Source organism: Sinocyclocheilus grahami, unplaced genomic scaffold (genome assembly GCF_001515645.1).
Source record: "Sinocyclocheilus grahami isolate Dianchi unplaced genomic scaffold, SAMN03320097.WGS_v1.1 scaffold149.1, whole genome shotgun sequence".
NCBI lineage: Eukaryota > Metazoa > Chordata > Actinopteri > Cypriniformes > Cyprinidae > Sinocyclocheilus > Sinocyclocheilus grahami.
In genome coordinates, this window is record NW_015505328.1 from 385,560 (window position 1) to 410,149 (window position 24,590).

At 35.7% G+C, this 24,590-nt stretch overlaps 1 protein-coding gene across 1 annotated transcript in view; it reads right to left on the reverse strand.

Moving 5' to 3' along the window:
* Positions 1–24,590, reverse strand: part of csmd3b (CUB and Sushi multiple domains 3b) — a 441,168-nt gene that overhangs the window by 297,903 nt on the left and 118,675 nt on the right. Inside the window, exon 4 of the mRNA XM_016281251.1 lies at positions 1,519–1,713. Coding sequence (XP_016136737.1) covers positions 1,519–1,713 — 195 coding nt within the window. The remainder of the gene's footprint in view (positions 1–1,518; positions 1,714–24,590) is intronic.

A 24,590-nucleotide genomic window follows, 5' to 3' on the forward strand; every position in this document is an offset into this window, starting at 1 on the left:
ATATAATAAAAATATATTTTTTTTTTATATTTTTTTTTATATATATATATATATATATATATATATATATATATATATAAGCATTTAAATATAATATTGTTTAGATAAATAATAATAAAAATAATACTTAGGTTCACAAAAAAGTAAATAAATAAATAAATAACCCAGAGTATCCATAATGCAATTAGAAGTGAAAATGTAAAGTGCAAGTGGGCCACAAATATTCTTGAGAGCTTTTTATATCTCCACTTCTGCATTCAGAGATGCATACATTACAGAATTTTAGCATAACATTGACATTTGTGGAAGTATTTCTAAAGGTCCCCTGCCTTAAGGTTTAAAATGCATTTCCCCTCCCTTAATCTAAAATTAATGGTAATTGTAAATTGCCGGGCAAAAAATAATTTCAGAGCTGCTTTTATGTAAAATTCTCCCATCTACTTTGCTCATAAAAGGGGTAAAGGGCAGATACCATCTAACACAAAGATTCACTTTTTGTCAAGTTAACTTACGAGTAGAAAATTAAGAATGTTCTGTGATGTTTTTATGAATATTCAATGACTAACTGCACTAACAGAGACACAAAACCCAACATGCATTATAAAACGTACTTAATTTGGAATGAAAATCAGATCTATGCTGCAGTACTGTATGCAATTCCATAGTTAACAAAATATTAAATAATCAAAACACATCCACACATATAAGACATAAAAGCTTAAAGTTGTTCCCTTAAGAAAGTGCCAGATGATAAGTGCAGCAAACACAGTGGTCTGCTCCTCCATACCCCACTGCATTCTGGGCCAGGTTGAGGCTCCACATTTTAGTACCTCAGGCTATTTTCTATTCAAGCACAGTTGGCTTTGCAATTTGTGTCCAACCAAAGCAAGCATGATCCAAACGCTGTCATTTCCCTCTTTCTATTAAAAACGCTGGAGCAGAAACTGGCGCATGCTGTCTATGGAGAGATTCTTATTTGAGAATGGTCATGGCTAATGCACATTATAATTGGTCTGAACATAGGACAATAAATCTTGATACCTTCGCAAAAAACACAGAGTCCCGACTCATCTTTTCAGGGGAAAAACAACAGTGTGGGCAAGTAAAGTGAGCTGAATTATGAAAGGGAATCAAAAACTGATTGAAAGAGTCAAATAAATGCAAAAGTACCTTTATGGTGCTTTAAATGAAAGAATTGAAGATTGAAATAGGACAGAAAATAAACATGGAAATGTAAGAGCTGACAAGAGCAAAGATGTGATGTGGTTCGAATGTTCAAGAGGCCTCAAAATGAAAGGCTCAATCTGTTGCGCCATTTCTAATCAAAATAACCTAATACTTATATCCCACTATAGCCACTCACCCATACATGCACGCATATACGCACAAGCATCCGCAAGGACAAAAATATCACAGAACAACATCAAAGTCTCATGCAGGGAAACGCACAAACACGCACACGCTTGCAGTGTATTGGTCATGCACGTCACACGTAGAGATAGTTGGCTGCTTGCTTACCTCTACAGATGGGCACTGGGAAGTCCCATACGGCAGCATTGCCTGCATTGGTTACACAGGTGAGCTGAGGATGGCCGTCCAGCACGTAGCCGGTTACACAGCTGTAGCGGATCTTGTCGCCTACATTAAAGCGCGTCCCATACAGGATGCCTTTAGGCGGGACACCAGGGTTCCCACAAGAACTGCTCTGCAATTCTAAAAAGGAAAATAGCACTTTTAGCATATGTTATTTATATATTACCATCCAAACATTTTAAAAGACGTCTATTATACCCACCAACGCTGCAGTTATTTAAAAAAAATCCAGTACAAATAGTAATATTGTATTTGTAAAATTGTATATATATATATATATATATATATATATATATATATATTTATTGAGATGCACCTGTATATAAAGAACAACATATATTTGAAATCGAATAAAAAAAAAAATAGAAATCCATTATAAAAACTTCGTCACTTTTGATTAATTTAATACATCTTTGCTGAATAAATGTATTAATTTCTTTTTTTTTTAAATAAATAAATAAACTTAGTGACCCCAAACATTTGAACAGTAGTGCAAACATTTTATTTTATTTTATCATAGATGTATTTTGGCAATTCATTTGTCAGTGTTGAGTCAGACCAGTTATCCACCATACATTCAAGAATGTAAACAAGTTTTTCCTTGTAATTCATAGTAAACAAAATTACTCTTGGCACTATTACCATGCCACACTGACAAGCCAAGGGCTACGGGAGCAAAAGCACAACATTTTATCTGAATTATTTGTTGTTTATCACCAATTCATGCTTTATGTTCTGGTTGGATCCAAACCAAGGGCACAGCGGTAGCACTCAGAAATTAATGTGGCCCAGGGACTAGTTTGGGAAATAAAGAGAGAGGTACATTGATTGCGCTGGTACACGGCTTGGCGTCAGACATCTTGCTAGTGGGAAGCCATGAATTCACTGTTGACTTTTAGAAGGTTTAGACAGACAACTCTAAGAGTTGTCTAGAGGCTTCTAGAGGTTGTTTATAGACCTTAAACTAGACTTCTTATTGTGTCTTTATTTCTGAAGACCCACAAAGCATTGCAAAAGAAAACCAGAGTGTACTGACCACAGAGTAAAATATATAATGGCATTTTTTTCCTGCTGATTTTATGAATGACTATTGATTAGGCCAAGAAAAGTAACAAACAGAGGATCTATCGAGCAAGATTAATTACTTCATTACGGCAAACAATACAACAAGAACATTAACCACACAAAGGAAAACAAAATGACTTATGAAAAAGGCTCTGACGCAAATACCACATAAAAATACAAAAGCATAAAGAAACATTTGCCCAAGAACTATGTTAAGATGCCATCCTTTAGTCACAACAACCACTTTCTAATCCTGTTTACTTGAACAAATACTCATAATAATATTTTACAAAAGACTGTTCCATTGTACAATATTTTACGCCGTAATATGCCACTTAGCTGTTTTCCCAGAGGTGTTTGTTTTGTTTAGTACTTTTGTAATTATTTATTAAGTAATCACAAATGCTCAGCAAATTATGGATTTCTAGCTAAAAGTCTTGCTCGTAATGATCTCTGGAGTTTTGAACATATAAAATATAATCCACAGTGCGGCTAGGGTTTCTTAATGACCGACATAAATAACACAAAGCGCCAAAACATATTTAAATGAACACATTAGACCTCTAGTTTTCTCTAATAATGAGCAACATTATGATTTCGATGCGCTGGACTCCTGGAAAAAGACATGCAGCAGAACAAAGTCATATCCACGTCCTTACTTATTCACTTGGCAACTCCCCTTATTTAATATCCCTAATTACTTCTATCTCAGAGCGAGTGAAACGGGTTGAATTAAATGACGGACATCAACCGAACATGCCTCTCCCTTGTCAAAACAGTGGCCCCTGATCTCAGTATGTTATGGCGGGATAATTTAAAGATTTTAAGGGTGGTTGTTGGAGTGTAAATTGCATAATAAGAAGCAAAAAAATATGAGAACATCTTTCTGCATGTTAATTGTGTCGATTATAACCTGCTGATGCCCGATTCGCATTTAGGAAATGAAAGTGTCGGGAACAAGCATCCAACCACCAACACTATGTTGGATGTGAAAAAGCATCACATTGGGAAGGATTAAATAAAAAAGGATAAATGTGATAATCTTGTGTCAGCAGAACAGGCATTCAAAGCCCTTGAGGGCTGTCAATTTTGCCATTTAGAGTGGTGATGGATCACTCGCGTTTGTCATTGAGGCCATCGGGAATATCAATGAAACGAAAATGAGAGATCCGGTACATCAGCGGAAAAGACAACAAAAACCAGCCAACTGTCCATGCCATGCTTTGTCATTTTAAGTGAGTGTCTCTGTACTGGTCATCAAACATGAGAAGCCTGTACAGAATATTTTTAAAAAGCATTCCAGTGCATCCTCATTTCCTAATGTGCATGCCATATTGGGATCACGTCATCAGTCTTGCAAAAAAAAGTTCACATACAGTCTTACAAGGTTAAATTAGTTAATGCATTACAAATCATGAAATTACAATAAACTATTTTTACAGCATTTATTTATCTAGGTTAATGTTAATTTCAACATATACATTTGAAACGAACATAAATGTACTATTTATAAACAGATTAATACATTCAATGCAAATAGTATAATTAAAAAAAAAAAATTTTGTTAGTGTATAATAATTTATACTACTACTTCTAATAATAAATTCCACACAAATTGTATAATAACCATGTATAATACACTATTCTTCGTAACTCTTTCCCCGCCATTGACGAGTTATCTAGTCTTTTACAAGAAAACGCTTCCTCGCCAAAGACGAGTTTTTACGGCTTTTTGTGTTTTCACTGTTATACACTCGGGGGCGCTATTACGCATCTTCTGAACAAGTACAAAACCTCCCGAACAAAAACACACGTGAACAGGACGGAGAAACGAGAGATCTCTTATGTAGACAGATGCATTTGAAAAATAATGCGATCATCAGCAATAGACAGCATATAAATAAAAACTGCATAATGTTAGAGAGTAAAATGTTGATCCAGGAAGTGGTATATGTCTGTGCAAGCTTTGGAGGTATCGATGGAAGCGATTTACTGGATTTATGCTTTGATAATCGTACTGAATATTATTCAGATGTAGATTTTTGATAAAAATTTGATTTTCTCACCTTTTTGCTCAAAATTATGCATTTTTTATGAAACCTATCTATATTCAAGTGTTGATAAAAAAAATAATGCTTTAAGCTAGAATAAAACTGATTTTTTTTTGTTTTGTTTAAAAGTAGAGGCTCTGATCTTTATTTTGGTGTATTGCATATTCAAATATTCATACAGCAAAATATACTGGAGGCCATAAAATTTTAGTGAAAATCATCAAAATCGCTGGCGGTGGCTGGCAACTTTAAAAAAAAAAATGCTGGTGGGGAAAGAGTTAATACACAATAATAATAATAATAATAATAATAATAATTTTTATTTTCAATATTATTTATGATATGAATTATTATTATTATGTATATAGTGACTGAGCTTTACAAAACATGCCAATAATACATTCATATCTAATATATATATATATATATATATATATATATAGTCAACATTTGAAGTAAACAATAGACCCAGATATTAAAGACAACATAAGAATGAAGGAGCCAGAGTACAGAGTAATGGTATGGATCAGCGATTCACCCGTCCAAACAGAATGAGCATGAGTGGCAAAAATAAATGGTCCAAACAAGTACTGCCTACTGGAGCGATGAAACAAACAGCCATGACAGGGAAAAATGGCCCCAGCCACCACACAACAAAATACCTCTGTCCACACACAACCGCACCGTCCCCAGTGGCACAAACGTATCACAGTTACTTCTTTTGACCATCCTATTCACATTTTAAACAATTATTTTTATTAAAACAGTAGTGCAAACTGTCTCCCCTGCTTCATATTTGCATAAAGCCTAAGCCATCAGACTGAATTCCAGTATGATTTAGCAAAGGTTACAAATCTTCCAGTAATCTCGCTGATAAGTCAGTGTGACACAGACACGCCCCAGGGAGAGTCTGGCCTTCTCCAGGGGTCTGAGATCTCCTCTCTGGAGCAGTGTGAGCTACAGAGTGACAAGGGGGATAACATCTAAGCTTGTTAATGCCCTTCACTGGCCCATCACGATCCTCTCTTCAGACCTCTTAAAGAGTTTCTGTAAAAGATCGCCACTGCCCTTAAAAACCGCAGCTGCCACCGTCGGATTCAGTGTTAGGTTCATTTAGAAATCACCTCTAAGGAAGCAACACAGAGCCGTCTGGTTTTCCCGTGGAGCTCTCTGACCGATTCAGATAAAACCAGGTCACATATTCAAATGAATGTATCATTCAAGCAATCTGTACAAATCCATATTCATAGAAAGAACAGCAAGTTCTCCCGTTCTGAATGGCTAAGAAGCACTCAAAAGGGCTATAATGAGAAAGTGCCAGGAACAGTATTCTTTCATCTTTTCTAGTGATCTCACAAAGACACAGCAGTGCCGGTATCAGTTCCTTCTCTTCTGTTTTATTAAGAAACTTCCCAAAGAAGCAAAGCATAGAAAATGTTAGCAACGACATATTTTGGGGCATCTCTAATAGCAAGTGCGTAGTTGTGTAAAATTAAACAGGGCTTGCAAATTTCGAGAAATCCCGCCAAAGCTATACATTGCAAGGATTTATTATTTGTGGCAGCGGTATTCATGTGCACAGTCCCTCTGGCATTTTTGTCTTGCAAGTTTGCTTGAACTGCTTAAACACTCTGAGGATTCAACATAGAAAATCTTAGTGACTTTGAAAGCATAAGTTCTTTAGAGAACAGATTTTTATAAATTTTTCATTAACAGTAAGGTGGGGTGGAAACAATTCACAGAATTAAAACCCTGAAATGTAGAAGACACATGTGAATCACACACTTGGCTTGAAAACAAATTGAGGCTATGCCAGTATCATTTGGTTTGAAGATTCACTTCACTACACATATCTAAGCTTCAAGACTCAACGTTAGGTTGGGGAATGGGTTTTAAACTGTAGAACTGGCTGGCTTTCTTATCAGCAGACCTCCGTTTGGGCTGGCCATTCATCACCGTCCCGCTGCCTTAGACATGTAGTGCTGGGGCTGGACCTTGCAGCTTGGACTCTAGAGTGACAGGGCATTTCCTGCCCTCAATGTTCCATCTTTTGTACCAGCTAATATGTGGTCTATCGATTGCATTTGTAAAAAAGCAGGATGTACTTTCGGATGGTTTTTTTTTGTCCCAAAGGGAAAGCAAAAATCTCCAGTATCTAGGTGGGTGGACAGCAAAGCGCTAGCAGGAAGTGGTTAATTCTCTTTCAGCGCAATGTTTCTAAATAAACTGGCCAATAAGCAACTGGATATAAAGTAGTATTGGCATTTTAAGATGATTAAATATAAGCTGCAACTACTAGTTCCCTTTCTTCTAAAGTTTTTTTGTTGTTGTTCTTGTTTAGTTAAAGGGCAAGTGTCATTTTCAATAGCGTCACTAAAAGGAACTGCAAAATAATAACTGTTTGAAAGAGGTTTCCTGAACACACTGCTATTGGTCAGAAATACTGATGCCCCGCCCCAAACATATGTCATTGGTTGAACCACCGTTGCGGTGTCTGGTTGGGATTCTCAAAACAGAACAATGTTTTGTTAGTGCCGGAGTGCTTATAATGTTTAGGCTGTCTCTGCATATTAAGCTAGGATAGTGGCTATTTTAAAGGAATATTTCAGGTACAATATAAGTCGCTACCACTTACAGACAAAAGTGAAAGGTGGTGTTCCGTAAATGTTAAAATACTCACTGTTTCACTAGTAGTTTCAACAAGGTATTTGTGGTTTACAGGGAAAACTCACTCAAAAATTCTTTCAAAATTTACTCACTCTCATGTCATTCCAAACCTTTAAGACTTTCTGTCTTCTGTGGAACAAAAGAAAAATATATTTTGAAGAATTCTGGGGTCCAAATGTCACCACAGACTTAGATTAGGTGAACAAAATAACAAGACATTTTGCAGTATCTTCTTTCAGTTCCACAAAAGAAACTCTTACGAGAAGTTTGAAATGACACTTTAAGGTAGAGTAAATTTTCATTTTTGGGTGAAACTTTCAACATTATTTTAATATTAATAAAAAGGCATTTTCTGTGTGAAATTATAGCTACTACTTTTACAGCTTCATTAGCATGACAGGGTAAAGCCTAAAAAGTCAATAGAAAAGATGGGAACAATTGTACAGATCAAATAGCACAAAATCAACAGAATTAATGTGCTTTTATACAATTCTAAGCTACTGTACACATTTCCAGCTTTTTAAAAACTCTGCTTCTTTTTCATATTTTTGTTTCAAAGAAAAAAAGGGTACAAAAATTATACAAGCAATATTACAAATTCATGGAAATATACATGATAACAAGACAAGATAACTGTTCTTAGAGATCCCAGTCATAATAAATCATGTCATGTAGATGACAATGGCAGAGGCCACCTCTGCCATTTTCATCTACATCATATTTAAAAAAAAAAAAGCAAACCTGATATCACAGATTTTATATTTTTTTTATAAGTACCCAAGTGTCCTCTAAAGAACTACTCATGCATGCTAAAATTGAGACAGCAATTTTCACAAACTGCTGTCTTCTCCCATCAGCACATGGAGGTTCAGTAGAGAGCCTGACGATATCCCCCAGCCCTTTGTGCGACAAGGTCCAAGAAGACTCAACTTCAACATGACAATGCCATGTGAGGAAAAACAAACATCTCATCCCTCCAGAGGAAGAGTCTGTCATCCGGCAGCTTAAGACGAGCAGAATACAACTTGAAGTTTTCCAGAGGCATACGACCTAAGAGGCCCCACCGCTGCCCAACACATTAGCATCCCAATTTGGTTTCAATACAGCCCAAGACTGGTGCCGAAGGGGCAACTTTATTACAATGTGTTGGGACCTCGCCTCAACGCTCTCTTGCTTATAAATTATTCTCCTTTCAGGGCAGAGAAGCAAGGCGCCGATCCACTTACAATCCCTCAGGAATAATAAGATCCTTAAACCCATTTCCATCTGCCTGCAAGCAGCAATGAGTGTGTTGGCCTCGCCGTTCCATTCTGGAAGAGGTATAATGGAGATATTCTCTATTCATTATCACAATTATGACTGCATGGCTAGAAGGGATGGATTTCTTTGTCTCCAGCTGGATGTGGACTCTAAGTCGTGCATGGCATTCACACAGCTGCTTGGCTGAGATGGGCTGCGTTTCCCTCTGACACTATTTTCTCCATATTTGTCCCAAGATAAAAAAAAAATTACAGCCGTAGATCTATACTAAGCAAACAAAGGTGGGAGAGAAAGCCAAACGTGAAAAAAGGTCTACGGGCCATACTTTCAATCACACTTTATTATTGAGACGGATGATACAGCAAACTGGGGAAAAAAATAAATGGAGGGGTCACTTAAATTCTGACCAAAACCATAAAGGCCTTTGTAAAGCATTGGTATTTTGGACAAAGATGGTTCATATCATCACCTACATCCTAATGTTTTGAAAAAAGGCCAATTCACATACACGCTCAGACGCCCGGCCTGACAATTGATCATCTCTGCGGTCTTTGGGAGTCGTAACACTTTCAAAATGACCTCATTTAGAGCAAATGTACCTCTTTGAACTATCCAACTTCAATGTTGCTGGCTTGATGAGCGAAGCCATAGACAATGCAGCATGTCAGAGGTTACGAATGGGAGGGGCATAACGGACAGAAATGAAAGCCCATTGCAGTTGATTGTTGGTGTATGTCAAAACACATTTGTGTCTACACAAGACCTTGGTTAGATTATAGAGAACATGCGTCATACAGTAGGCCACTCTCATCTATTTCAATCCATCACGGCTAAACCAAAGCTTTACACACTTTGATCATCTGCCTTGTGAGATCACAGAAACCAAAGGTAAGATTGCTCTTGTAAATGAATCCGAACAAAAGATGAAAGGGGGGACTGTAGACTATGAATATGTTCATTATTCGCCCCCAACCCCACCTCCCTTCCCTGCAATATGCAGTTAGTTGTATAGCAATAAACTCAGCGACTGCTTTCATAAACTTTGATGGAAATCTGACCTTGCTACTTTAATGTCATCAGAGGAACCTAAAGATCAGCCGCGGCTCGATTGTGTATTGATCGCGGCCCTGCTCTGGTATGGAAGGGCTGTGCTTGCAGGTGTGGGCCAAAGGAGACAGACTGCAAACTAATGGGTCCCACCATCAGCGGCCCATCTTCAGCACAGTGCCATTTCCTTTGATTCTCATCAAAAAGGACTCCAGCTGCCTTTTGATCAGGCCTCAGCAAGGATGCCCTTGCTTACCTCCTCTTACTAATTGAGGGACGCTTTTTGTACTCTGTGTAGGTGTAATTAATTAACTCGGGTTATTAATTATTGTTGCTGGTCTGAGAGCGTCGGAGCAGCAAACATTTTTCTATTCCCTAATTATGAGGATGGAGTATAATTTATGATTAAATGAAATCATCATCCACAGATTGCATTTGACCCATGCTCAAATGGAAATTGATATGCTGCTCATCTTAACGCCATAAATGCTAATCTAGATTCACTGTTTGCATTATGAAAACGTGGTCTTTTGGTCTTTATTAGCCCTGAGCAAATGTGGGTTGATATGACCACGATTTATCAAATTACCACAACCTTTTAAATTTGAAAGCAATAGCTAATGGTGGTTTCAAATAAGAAAATGACCATAATTCAACATTAGCATCCCAAAAGAGTCATAAAGACAGCTACCATGCCGAGGTGGGCAAAAACAGAGACAGCGGGTCTTTGAAAAGAGTGTTAAAAGCTTGACGTTTGAAGGTTTTTTTTCTGTCAGATCAGACCATATTAGACCATTTCAGATGCACAAGAAACCCCATTTATCTACTTCAGGCCCTATTTGACCTCTTCAGACCAGGAAACCACAAAAAAAAAATCTGTTGGTTGTTCGGTGTTGCTAGTATGTTGCAAGGTGGCATAAACATATCAATAAAAAGTGTTCATGGAAATATCGTCAATACTTCTTGCTGTGATTGTCTGGGAGTGCAACGAGTAATCCAGTCCAGGTAGGTTAATAATATTTTATAGGCCAGTTCAAAGACTCATAATACATTCCTAAAGCATTGTTCATGATCTGTACATTTTATGAAATATTCAGTGCCTATCCCACATCCCAGCACTGAGGTAATGTCATGATGCATGGGCTAAGGGAGGGGAAATGAAGAATATCAAGTCAGATCATGGACCCCATGGATGAGATTTTTCATTGCAGTGTATGAGCCCTGTAAGAAGACCTTGATGTGTACACCAGCATGAATGTTAATAATGTACAACTGTGTTCAAAGGTTCTTGCATGTTAATTTTTCAGTAGCTTTGAAAGAATTTAGGCTATAGGTAAGAAGAACTACATGAGAAGGTTAGTGAGGTAACCTGACATGGCTCCTCTTGCTAAGCATTTAGCGAGATAATGACTGAAGCTCTGGCCTGAAGCATGACTCACTTAAAAAAGACCTGCTGGCGTAACAATGTAACCAGCAGAAAAGCTCACAGAAAAATCCCCTTAACTAATGCGAGTTAAAAACATTTTAAAGTGATAAAATATTTTTGGATTTAAATTGTACACATTCATTTCATCAGCCAGGGTTAGTTTAGAATTCTTATAATTCAATGTGAATCATGTAATGTTTTATTTACAGAATACATCAATCACATCTGCTGCTTGGTAAGTTTTAAAATGAATTAACAGGTAAATATAATTACATCACATAATTCCTCTCACTCGGTCTCGATGTTTTCTTGTGTGCCTGTTTAGCCTTCCCAAATGTGGCTAGTTGTCAGAGAAACATCAGCACCCTGCTAGCCCTCTTACATTTTTCATCCCTCAGTATCTTCCCAGCTATCACTGTCTACTACTTCCTTTCACTATCTCCTGTGTATTAGAACGGCAACCTCTGCTTGTTTCTTTGTTGTTTCCTGTTTGAATTCTCAGCCATTCTCAGGAGGTTTTCTCTCCTTTCACTGACGCTCTCCATAGCTGTGCTCGATTCTCCTGCCTCCTCTCCTTCTAATGTCATTTCGAGCCTCCAATGCAGGCAAACCGTCTCAATTATCCTCTGTCTGCCTCTCCCGGCATGCTTGAGTTGAGTTCATCTTACAGCACTCAGAAGGTTCATGCCAAATTGGAAATCTCTGTATGCAATTAGGTTGGCCACTAAAGCATTTCTTAAATCTCCATGTCAAATAAATTTGACATGAATTTATTCCTAGCAAAGCTTTATGGTAAAGGTATCAATAACAATATGTAAAAAAAAAAAAAAAAAAAAAAAATCCCATTTGGGCAAGCTGAGTGGTAGCTTTTTCCGTACTACAAATAGTATTACAATTGCTTTAGAAATGTAGGGCTACATCAAAAGAGTGAGTCCATTTCCTATACAAAGCATACTGAAGAAAGAAAATATATTATATATGCACAATATTAGTTAAGGTAATTAGTTAAGTATAAGTTATACTAAAAAAACAGCATTTGATGATTACCAGAAATAATAATAAAAAAAGCTTACTTGTCATTTTCTGTATTAAAAAATATAAATAAATAAAATAAAATGAAGATTAAGTTGAGGTCCTTAAAATGGCTAGTGGATTTAAAGCAACATTGTAAAGCTTAAATTAAATTACACACAAGTTACAGTAAATACTTTTACATTATTACAAAATTTAAAAATTTTAATTTAAAAATTTATATTTTAAATAAATGCTGTTAAACTTTTAAAAAATCCTGGAAGAAAATGTAAAGATAAACAGCACAAACATTTTTTTTAAAACTGTGATGATAATAAGAGATGTTTCTTAAACACCAAATCAAGAAATTAGCAATCTGAATAAGTTCTGAAGGACCACGTGATGCCGAAGACTGGAGTAATTGCTGCTGAGAATTCAGTTTTGCCATCATAAGTTACATTTGAATATATTTACATTTTCTTAAACTGTAAAATTATTTCTGTTTTTACTGTCATTGTAATCAAATAAATGTTGCATTGGCTAACACTAGAGTATATCATGCTGTACTGTCAAAATATGACTTACAAAATCTAGACTGATGTGGCAATAGGAAACCTAGTAGAAAAGGAGATCAGCACCATGGAGAGCATCCAAACACTCTTAGTACAAGAAAGCCCTTGTTTCTTCAGGATGGCAGATAAAATGATTCCCATTCTCAACCCAACAGCTCTGGGGGGTTAAAAGCAAAGGACTGCAGAGATTAATGGCAGTGTCTATGAGGATATACAAATGGGGTCTGGCCAAAAATATATACATTTACAAAGAAAGAGTAAAGGAATAGGAATAGGAGAAAAGGGCACTTTATCATCGCCTCTTAGCCTGCGTCCCAGGTGAAGAAGCGTACTGCTATGTGTCAAAGCCTGAAAGATTGTAATCAAACAATTTCTCCAAAGGAACCCCCTGGAGAAGGTTCAAATACCTATTTATTGCCAGGACCACTGTTTTTTCCCCCCTTTTTTTGGCAGCGTGGCCTTCTCTTTGATGGTTTATGGCAAATCCCAGTCGCTTTAATCAGAATAACTGACAGACCATCAGTGTCATTTGTTCCTGCCATCTTAAGAACCTTTTATGTGTTAAAGAGGTTACAGATTCCCTGTGATTATGTCACGGGGTCCAGAGACCTATATGATGTCAGAGGAATATGGCAGCCAGCATGAGACTAGGTACAAGAGAACAGCATATGCTGTGGTGCTCAGATAGCAGGAGAGAATGGAAAGTCTCCCAACAGCCCCTGCCTGAAACACAGAGATAGTACTTGTTCTCCTGAGGAGGACATGGACTAAAAGCATGACTGACTCTCTCATTTTGTTGCATGTATAATACATTCTCCATGTCATAAAACAAGAAGATATATTAAGGAGAAGGCATGGGGAGGCACAGTCGTAAAAAAGGTTTATGCACTGTGGGAAACTGGGGGAGCAGTTGGAGGAAGTTGGAGGTTGGAACTCAAAGACAGTGAAACAATGCAGATTCTCAGCATATATGAATGCGCACGTATTGACATTTCAGTTTAAGAGGGTGCGAACAACAAGCTCCGGTGCATCTGCTATTTATAAAACACTTGTTAAATATTGACTCAAGGCTTTGGATTATTTAAATATTCTTTTATTTTTCTGCTTGCATTTTATTATTAGTTGTAGTAGTAGTATAATTAGTAGCACTTTTTTATATATTCACTCTGTTTTTATATTTTATTATTAATTTTATATAATTGCGTGTGAACATATATCTTTTAAAAGTTTATTACAAATATATAAATATAAAAAATAATTTTTTAGAACTTAACTTACATGTGCCGAACATTAATGCAAGGCTCCATTTAAAAAAAAAAATCACTTTGTTTCTACATATTATTCTTTATTCTTTATTTATTTATTTTCATTTATTATTTATTACTATTATTTGTGACCCTGGACCACAAAACCAGTCATAACAGGGTAACTTTTTCAAAATTGAGATTTATACATTGAGACACCTAACATTGAAAACAAATAAGCTTTCCATTGATGCATGGTTTGTTAGGCTAGGACAATATTTGGCTGAGATAGAACTATTTGAAAATCACCTTTAAAGTTGTCCAAATGTAGTCCTTAGCAATGCATATTACTAATCAAAAATTAAGTTTTGATATATTTATGATAGGAAATTCACAAAATATTTTCATGGATCATGATAATATCCTAACGATTTTTGGCATAAATGAAAAATTTATAATTTTGACCCATACAATGTATTTTTGGCTATTGCTACAAATATACCCGTGCTACTTATGACTGGTTTTGTGATCCCAATTCGTCAGTCACTGCAGACGTAACGTCTCCGTTCCCTCCTTCAGGGAACGAGGGTTACATACGTAACAGAGACGTTACATGTGCTGAACATTAATGCAAGGCTCCATTTTTTAATATTCACTCTGTTTCTACTTATTATTTATTACTTATTATTAATTATAATTTATCTTATTTTAAGCACTATATTATTATTAAATACACTATATCTTATTTCATGCAGCACATGAATGAATGATGTGACAGAATGATATGAGGGCAAGTAAATAATTACAGTTTCTAATTATCTAGTCATACAGATTCTTACAGCATTCAACCAACCACTGTGTGTGTCACCTGATATTATAAATGATACATACTGATGTGTCCTACATTTGTGTGTATTCTAAATTAACGTGCTACTGAAAATAATCGTAAAGCCAGAGGACATAAAAGAGGAAAGGAGGGATTTTTGCACTTCTTCCTTTCTTTGATCTAGTTCCTGTGCCTCGTGCACATGCTGGAGCTGCATGTCAAATCTGGTGGGGAAGCAGGCGGCGTCAGTCAGCGGCCAGTCAGATGGAACCGGAGGAGACAGGTGTAAGCTGTCCCACGAGATACCCGTGCTTTGATAACCCCGCAGGAGCAGCGCTGCGTGTGTGTGTGTGTGTTGTGAATGCGTCTACTCTCTTTCACTGTGTGTATGTTCAATGATCCATACAAATTGTGTGATTGTGAGCATGTGCTTTTGTGTTAGTTCTTAAGTGCACTAAGACGATGTTTAGTGTTTGTGTGTGTCTTTCTAACCAAGTTATGGTTTTACTGACAAATTTCCTGAAAAAAAAATCCCAAGAGTGCAGCTGTATTTGACTAAACATCCTTCTGAGGACATACTCAAATGAAATGCAGTCTAAGTAAGGAATTTTTAAACTTTGATGCCAAGGACCCCAAAAAAAGATGATCATAATAAAGACAACATCCCCCCCCCCCAAAAAAAAATTTAACCACTGGCTTTCATTTTGTTTCAGTACAAATACTGCACAGTAACACTATACTGCAAAATAATACACAGTAACAATATATTATAGCCAAAGAAAAATATTCATTATCAGCTGGAATTTGTACAGACAGAAAAGTAAGATTTTTTTGTTATGTTGTTGGAAGAAGTCTCTTGTGCTAAATAAGGCTGCATTCATTTGATCAAAAGTACAATAAAAATAGTAATATTGTGAAATAATATTACATTTTAAAATAACTATTTTCTATTGGAACATATTTTAAAATTTAATTATTCTTATTATGGCAAAGCTGAATTGTCAGCAGTCATTACTCCAGTCTTCAGTGTAACATAATCCTTCAGAAATCATTGTAAGATGATTTGGAGCTTTGAAAAAAGTTGTGCTGCCTTATATTTGTGTGGAAACTGTAAATATAATCACAGACACAACATCAAGTGTCACCTGTGAAAATATAATTCGGCATATACTTATATTAATTTACCCAAAATTCAAATTGACAACCTTAAGCCTAAGAAAAAGGAAAGTCAGACAGAGAGCACCTACTATCAAAAGAAATCACGTCGCTGGTCTCGGTGTGGAGTGGTTCTGACTGATGTGCCTTTCATCTACACGTGGATACAAACTCCCACAAACACAACCATATGGGGGAAGTGGCTGGGATCTTCATTACAAAGGCTATGAATGCTGCTCTCTACACCTACTCCGCCACTCTCAAGGTCATTCCCTCAGTTGGGGCCATCAATCAAAGCAATGCCTCTGCCACAGCCACTGCAATTCCATTGCTGTGCATGCCCACCACTAAAGTGGATGCTGGCAAGTCTTCTGCGGTGAGTGGCGAGCCGGGGACATCCGAGCCTGAGTGCTGCAACCAGAAATTTGAATTTGAATATATGAGAGAAGTAGAAATATATCGGCCACATATAGCACAAGGCTTGCAGACTCACCTTGTTCAGACATGGTTGTGGTAAGTGTGCACACTAGCAGCTTTCTGCATGGCAGCTACTCTGCTTTAATTAATCCTGTCTGACCCGCATCTGCATGCATCGGGAGCCTGACAATGTCTGCTAAGCATTCCAGCACACTGCACTGAAAATGTCTCTGCTGAAGTCAACAGCATGAAAATAGGAGCCGGGACCCAAACGTATAGTATAGAAGCATCATATCATGATGGAGGCGAGACAGCAGCATATATTACAAGAAGACCCTGTAGAATAACTGTAAAGGCATCAGAGCAAGCAACAATAAAAGCTGACAGAGAGAAATAGTGATAAAAAAAAAGAGTAACAGAGAGGTCCTATACCAGTGGTTCTCAAACTTTTTGACTCGAAGGCCCCTGTTGTCCAACACAATATTTGAAGCCCCCCATCCCCCTATATAGGCTACAATATTTTTTTATATCTTATGATAAAGCTGCTTGTTTTCAAACTTTTTTTTTAATAACTGGGAGTATTGCTATTCATTTAAATAACTAAACATTTTATTTAGTCATTCCTGATATTTTAAGAACTGCATGTTCTTTAATAAAAACATTATTGAGAGAGAAAATGTATTATTTCAGTGTACACCTTGAATGATTGATTGATTGATTAATTGACTGATTGATTTTTAGTAGCTTTATTTAGATTAGAGTAAGATTTAATTGTAATATATTAATGATTATTTATTCATTTCAATACTTTCCACCTGATTAAGAACTACCATCCTATTCATTCTATGAATAAATAAATGCATCAAAACCAAATCAAAACCATAGGTAACAAAAAAGCAAATAAAACCAGAGTTGTCAATACATTCAATAATTTATTGTGAATAATTTGTGATTAACGTCATATTTGTGTAGTAAATATCCAGCGCACATTCAATTCGGTTTTAATAAATAAAAGGTTATTTTTTTCTTCAAACTGTATCAAAATAGAAAATGCACATTAAATGCAAAAGATAAACACAAATCAATTCTGTGATAATTACTACAGTAATAATACTACAGTAATCTTTTATATATATATATATATATATATATATATATATAAGTAAAAAAAAAACATGTAATTAAGAGGATTTTGCTGTTGAATGCAAAAACGTTTACATAAAATTTTATTTCATACTTCTTAAGCTTTGAAGCTCCCACCATGCAATGAGTACAAATTAATCTACTTTTGTTAAAAATCTAAATGTGATGTTTTAAAAAATACACAATTAAAAAATAACCTCAAATACTGCAAAAAAAATACTGCAGTCGATTTTTGGTAATGGTATACCGCAGAGACCTAGTCTGCATGTGCACAAAATCCTTGAATGGATTCTGTCGAGGAACAATAACATGCTGCCACCACAATGGCTGACAAAGCCTCTCTGTGGGTTTAGAAAAACATACGGCATAACACCACACTAATGACAGACAGAGACACACATACACCTACTTACACACACCAACCACATTCAGACTATGACTGAGTGGGATTCACATCACAGTCTTCCCGAGAGTTAGGACAGATGTTAACCTGACACAGACTCTCAACATATGCAGCCCTGTGGCGCAGCTCTGCATGGGGCCTCACAGCACCGCTCTCACTGTTCTAAACCGAACTAAATAAAGCAAACCTGCACACACCCTGCCACTCTGACAACCAGAGTCAGGTGCTCTTCAATTATTAACTGCAAATGACTGCTATCATACTTTGATGACATCTTTAGGTAATGGGGATCAGATAGGAAATGTTAATCAGATAATAATCTCATATTATTCAGATTGGCCATTATGGCAAACAGCCAAGGAACCACAATGTGCAAAAAACTGGTACTTTGCAGAGTTTTGAAAGCACCATAGGGGTATGCTTGAGATTAATTTACTCATCCTCATGCCTTTCTGAACCAGTATGACGTTCCATCTTTGTTGAACATAAAAGAAGATATTGAAGAATGCTTTTACTCTGTGAACCACAATGGCTGCTGGAAATTATTCCAAACAACTATAACCAGTGGTTTAAATGTTTGGGAGAGATCATCTCATTTATTTATTAAAACAAAGGGTAACACTTTAGAATAGGGACCAATATTAACTAGTTGCTTGTAAGCATGCCTATTATTAACATATTGGCTGTTTAGTAGTACTTATAAAGCATATATTCTGCATGACCATATTCTACATCTCTAATCCTACCCAATACCTAAACTTAACAACTACCTTGCTAACTATTAATAAGCAGCAAATTAGGAGTTAATTAAGGCAAAAGTCGTAGACAATGGCTTGTTAATAGCGAGAATTGGATCTTAAAATAAAGTGTGACCAAACAAAGATTTGGCCTTTTTGAGTTGGCATGTTGCATTCTAAAAGTATGATTAGATTCATTATGGCAGAGCACCTCAGATAACCTCTTGCACTCATATTCTCCCATGATGAAAAAGAAAAGAGGCATCATTGGTGCTCAAGGCATGTCATCTTTTGTGTTATTATATCCTGCAGGAGCCGACAGCCCCTCAGCTTTGTAATTGTTATTGATGGTGTGGCAATGCTACCATTTTTTTTGTCTGCACACCAAGAAGCCTGTACTCTGCCACGTTCCCCAACAAGGTCATCCCTCCAATCCATTGCATTAACAGCGGGTGCCAAGCAGCCTGCAAATGGATCAGAACTCTTTGAAGTCACTTCCTCAAAGCTACGCCCACAACATCACGTCACCTCAAACATATAATAAAGCTTTTTTTTTTAACCACCACCACTACACCACCATTTAACGGGATAATTCACACAAAAATTTACATTCTGTCATCATTTACTCACTCTTGTGTCAGCCAAACCATGTATGACACAAAAGATAGAATTTCCTTGCACTTACAATGAATAAGGATTGTGACTTTCAAGATTCAAAAAGGACACAAAAACCATAAAAAATAACATATAGCCTGATTCTATGGCCTGTGCTCTAGATTCCAGTCATTTTTGTGTGAAGTACAGACCTAAACTGAAGTCATTATTCACTGATAATCTTCCACTCCTGGAGCAGTTAAGTCACTATGAAATCAAAATTTTCCATTTTGTCTTTCCAAACCTGAGAGGTTTCTGTCCCACCACTGAAATCTATTCATCTGTTTAACCAACCATATTTCTTTGTAAGACTTGGATTAAGCCACTAGATTCATATATAAATACATTTTACAGTGCATTTATGACCTTTTTGGATCTGAAATGGAGGGACAGAAACCTCACAGGATTCATTACAAATATCTTTACTTGCATTTTGAAGATAAATCAGAGTCATAAGGGTTTAGAACAACATAAAGGTGAGTAAATGAGGACAGAATTTTCATTTTTGGGCAAACTTGTCCTCTTCAAAATCATCTCTTCTCTGATGATGTGTGTACAAGGGAAAGGCGAGATAATAATAAAATTATTTCCGAGATGCCAATTCAGACTAGTTTTGTGAACCAGAGTAATTGGTTCATTAAAAAGATCCAATTTAAAATAATGATTCATTCATGAAATTGATAGTGCTGCTTATCTCAAGGAGGATGTCAACAATTTCAATCTATTAAAGGGACAGTTCACCCCCCCCAGAAAAAAAAAAAATCATTATTTACTCACCCTCATGTCGTTCCAAACCTGCAAGACCTTTGTTCATCTTCAGAACACAAATTAAGATATTTTTGATGAAATTCAAGAGATTTCTGACCCTGCATAGACATCTTAATATACAGTATGTCTATGCAAAATATCTTAATTTTGAATGACATGAGAGTGAGTAATTAATGGTAGAATTTTCATTTTTGGGTAAACTAACCCTTTAATTCACACAAACCTATCATATAGCTTTGGACAATAGGTATGAGCTACTGTTTTGCATCCTTTTTGCATCTTTAAAGGCCTTCTGCTCACAATCCTTCATCCCTTTTCCTTTTCTATAAACTCTGAAAGTTATATGGGTTTGGAACAACATGTTAATAAATAAATAAAAACAGAAATAAAAATCTTTTTGGGATGAACTATTCCTTTAAGAGAGCCAAGCCAAATTCAGCACAACCATTCGCACTCAGCTCTAACTCCCTCCCAGCGATTAAAATGTCAAAGCAGAGGCAAAGCCAAGCTGCTGCAGGAATATTAAAACTACACTGTCTTCCATTTTTAAGACTTGAGCTAAGGGGATGGAGAGAGTCTATGAACACTTGGCGCAAACTCTTTGATGCATCTGCACTGAAATAATCTCATGCGAATGTGACACATTCATTTTAGAAAACTTCAGCCGAGGCCCTGCAGAACTTGCAGTCAGGGCTCTCGGAGTATAATCCACAGCTTAGTCTGGAGAGTGTTGCTGAATGCGGGAAGAGCAGCGGTGGATGCAAAATGACTCGTGTGCATTGAGCACTGCAGTTTCTGTTCCCTGCTTCAGAGAGAATAGGGGGAGAGCAGTCAAGATTCAAGAGGTAAATTGTGTGGGAAGTTATAGTATATCCTGCCAGATCTTGCTAGGATGGGTAATGAGATGGGATAAAGTATCAGAAAAATTTTATAACTTGTCCAGCTGTCAAGCATTTTCTCCAGCATTTTCATAAGCTGACTGGAGCAGAACCAGCTGGCATACTTACTTTACATAATACAAAACAAACAAACAAATTAATAATAATAATAATAATAAATAAAATATAATAATGATAATGATAATACATGAATATAAAAAACCAACAAACAAACAAATAAATAAAATTGTGATCTTGCAGTATATTGCAATTTTATATAGACATTATATACATAGGGGTGCTACATATACTTAGTATATAGTACTATAGTTGCATCAATAAAATCATTGTGGTTTTTATTATACCGTTTATATAATAATAATAATAATAATAATAATATAAAATATACAAAATATATTATTTTTAATATCATATACAAAAATAATATTGCATACATAATAAAAATTAAGATCAACTTTGATCTTTATCTCAGAATTATGACTACTGTCAAAATTCATAACACTTGAGGATTATTTATTAATTAATTTATTTATGAGGCACAAATGGTATTCCATAACTTCTCTTATTTTGTATTATGTTTTATAAAGTTTTGCATAATGTCTAGAAGTCATATATAGTATAAAGCACTATAATACACACACACACACGTTCATAATAATAACAATACAAAATATAAAATACACAATATATTTTCTTTAGTATAATACACAAAAATAATATAAAGTACAATATAATAAAAATCAAGATTTACAACTTTAATCTTTATCTCAGAATTATGACTATGCCAAAATACATGACACTTGAGGGTTATTTATTTATTTTGCAGAAATTCTATTCCATAACTTCTCTTATTTTGTATAATGGTTTTATAAAGTTTTGCATAATGTCTAGAAGTCAATACTGAGTCGCAATAAATATTGCCAACCATAATGTGGCTAATTAATTGAATCTTAATTTAATCTCCCTCTCATTCAACCAAAACAACTCTAAGATGAATAGTATCACAATAACCAAGTGACTCAGTCTCAGTCATCGCATAATTAAGCTCAGTTAGGAAACATTTAAAGCCACTCCGTTAATTTGAGTCTAATTAGATTACAAAAGAGGCAACACTAGTGTCTACCAAAGCCTCTGCTGTTCAGCAAGTTTGTTTATTGATGGATTGACCATAGCAACAGCAGGCACAAGACGAGGGGCTGAAAGGTCCGATAAGAGCAGAGCACAGCAGAAGGAGAGCTGAGAAAGCAGAGCACCAAGCGCAGCCCTAAAGGGCTGTGACCAGTTGGCACTAATCTTCAATGGTCTCAGCTGCTTTTATCAGCAGGTGTGCTCTGAGGTGTTGGCTCGGCCCACTCCAACAGATGGAGAATGATGGATACAATGTGTGAGGAGAAGGGTGACATCCTCCCCTACCCACACGTCCCAGCGAGGAGGCTTGTGCGGAGTTAAGACAGAAGAACAAGCCTTGGTTAGAAGTAGGTCACGGAAGTACTACAAGGCTAGTGAAGAAGTTGTTTTCATGCTAATGAGAGCAGCTGAACTGTGGACAAAAGGAAGGCCAGACAGTCTGTACAAAAAGCACATCAGTACTTGCTCTCAGGACCTTTGAATGTTTAACAATGCACTGACTATTTTTCTGTCTAATTACAACACATCAGGTGGGCTGGGAGATAGAGACCTCCTGGAGACTTCATAGGGAAATGCATAGTCTTTTGTTTACTAGTTTAAGAAAAAATATTGTTTTTCTCCCCCCCCCCCCCTCCGCAGCCCCCAAATTTAATTGAATACTTAATTCGACTTGAATCTTTAATTGTATTCAATATTTAATATTAGTTGTTTAATATTGTGTCATTAATCTTTAATCTAATGTTATTTACATGTAATATTTAATATAAAAATGTACATAAATGTTCAAATATCGAAAACAAATAAGTGGAACATTCAGCAATAATTGATATAACCAATAAAAATATTGTTTTTATAAACTGGGTGTCAGATAGATCACTCAATTTCCCAAATTAATTTAATATTTAATTAAATTTGATTTGATTTTAAATATTTAATATTAATTTATTACTACTGTATAATTAATATTTACTATGCAATTTAATATCTAATCTAATGGTATTTTACATTTATTATGTATAGTAGTGTTTTTTTTTTTAATATTTAAAAAAAAATTTTTTTTTTCCCCCCCCCCCCCCATCTGCAGCACTGAATGTTTGTTTCATCTATATACAGTAGATGAATATAAGTGATAGATGAGTATAAGTTAAAAAAAAACAACGATGTGATTTCACTAGTAAGCGTAGGTATTTGTACATAAAGTGTTGGTTTTTGCACATTTTCATTTCAAGTTTGTAATAACACTAAAGCATTTTTATCAATTTCTATAACCAGTACACATATTTAGTTATAATTAATATTGTCACTTTATTTATTTAGTATTATTATTATTAGGCCATTATGATTTATATAACATTGACAATTGGTATAAGCTCAAAAATATCTATACAATAGCAAAGCGTAAGTACAAAACCAAACCAAACCAACACAACACACAAAACAGAATCTAACCAAACAAAACAAAACAGAACACACACACAAAAAAAATCAAAACAGAACCTAACCTAACCAAAAAAAATAAAAAATAAAAACAAAACAAAACATTTTTATACAGCTATACATTTATTTACTTGCTGTCAATACTAAATCAACTTTTTAGTGTACATATCTAAATTTACAAAAACAACAACAACAACAACAACAACAACATCAAGACATCTTTTACATTTAATAAAAGATTAAACAAAATGTTATTACCTCAGACATCATGTAAATAAAGGTAAGCAGCCAATCAAAGTGCAAATTGTAAAATGCAGCAGATTTCTTTAGTGATCAACTTCTAAGTGCCAGACTTCAATATTGATATCCTAAGTATATCAGATTGGCTGGCTCCTGTCACGTTTCTTTGCCAAAATCCTTGTCATTTTTGACTAGACCAATTAAGTATCTCGTGACGTAGCGTGTCAGTTTTTTGGAGGTCAAATGATTCTCTTAACCACCCGGTAATCTGCAACATGCAGCTTTTCAAATTGGCGAAGTCAGACAAGTAAAGATTTTCAATTGAACTGTGCATCTCATTTTGTGCCCTGAGGGCAAACAATCTTTATTGGATGGCAGCAATTAGCATGCACATGTTTAATTAATTCTGTAAGAAGCTTTTGTGTTGGCACAACACCTCAAATCTGAAGGACTGAGATGGGCTTTGTCTGAAATCTCAAGGACTGTGCAAGAATGTCAAGCCACATGCTGGCTAAACCTGTAAGATCTATAGTCACAAAGGATTTGAACTTGTCAAAAAGTGGCAGTTGTACAGTCTGTCACACACAGATCTACTGAAAGACACATTTTCTGATACTCATATCAAGAGACAGCAACGTTTGAAGTATTCTAAGAAAATTAATATGCTGGTGGCACGTTTCAGATGTAAACATGTTGGTAACAATTATCTATATATAGTATATGCAATTATTATGTCTGCGTTAATTAATTACATTATGTTTCTTCTTCAGGCCCAATTCACGTCAAACACTTAGATGTAGATGACTTCAGCATCTGCTACAGTGCTAATTGCCTGTGTCAAGTCCCT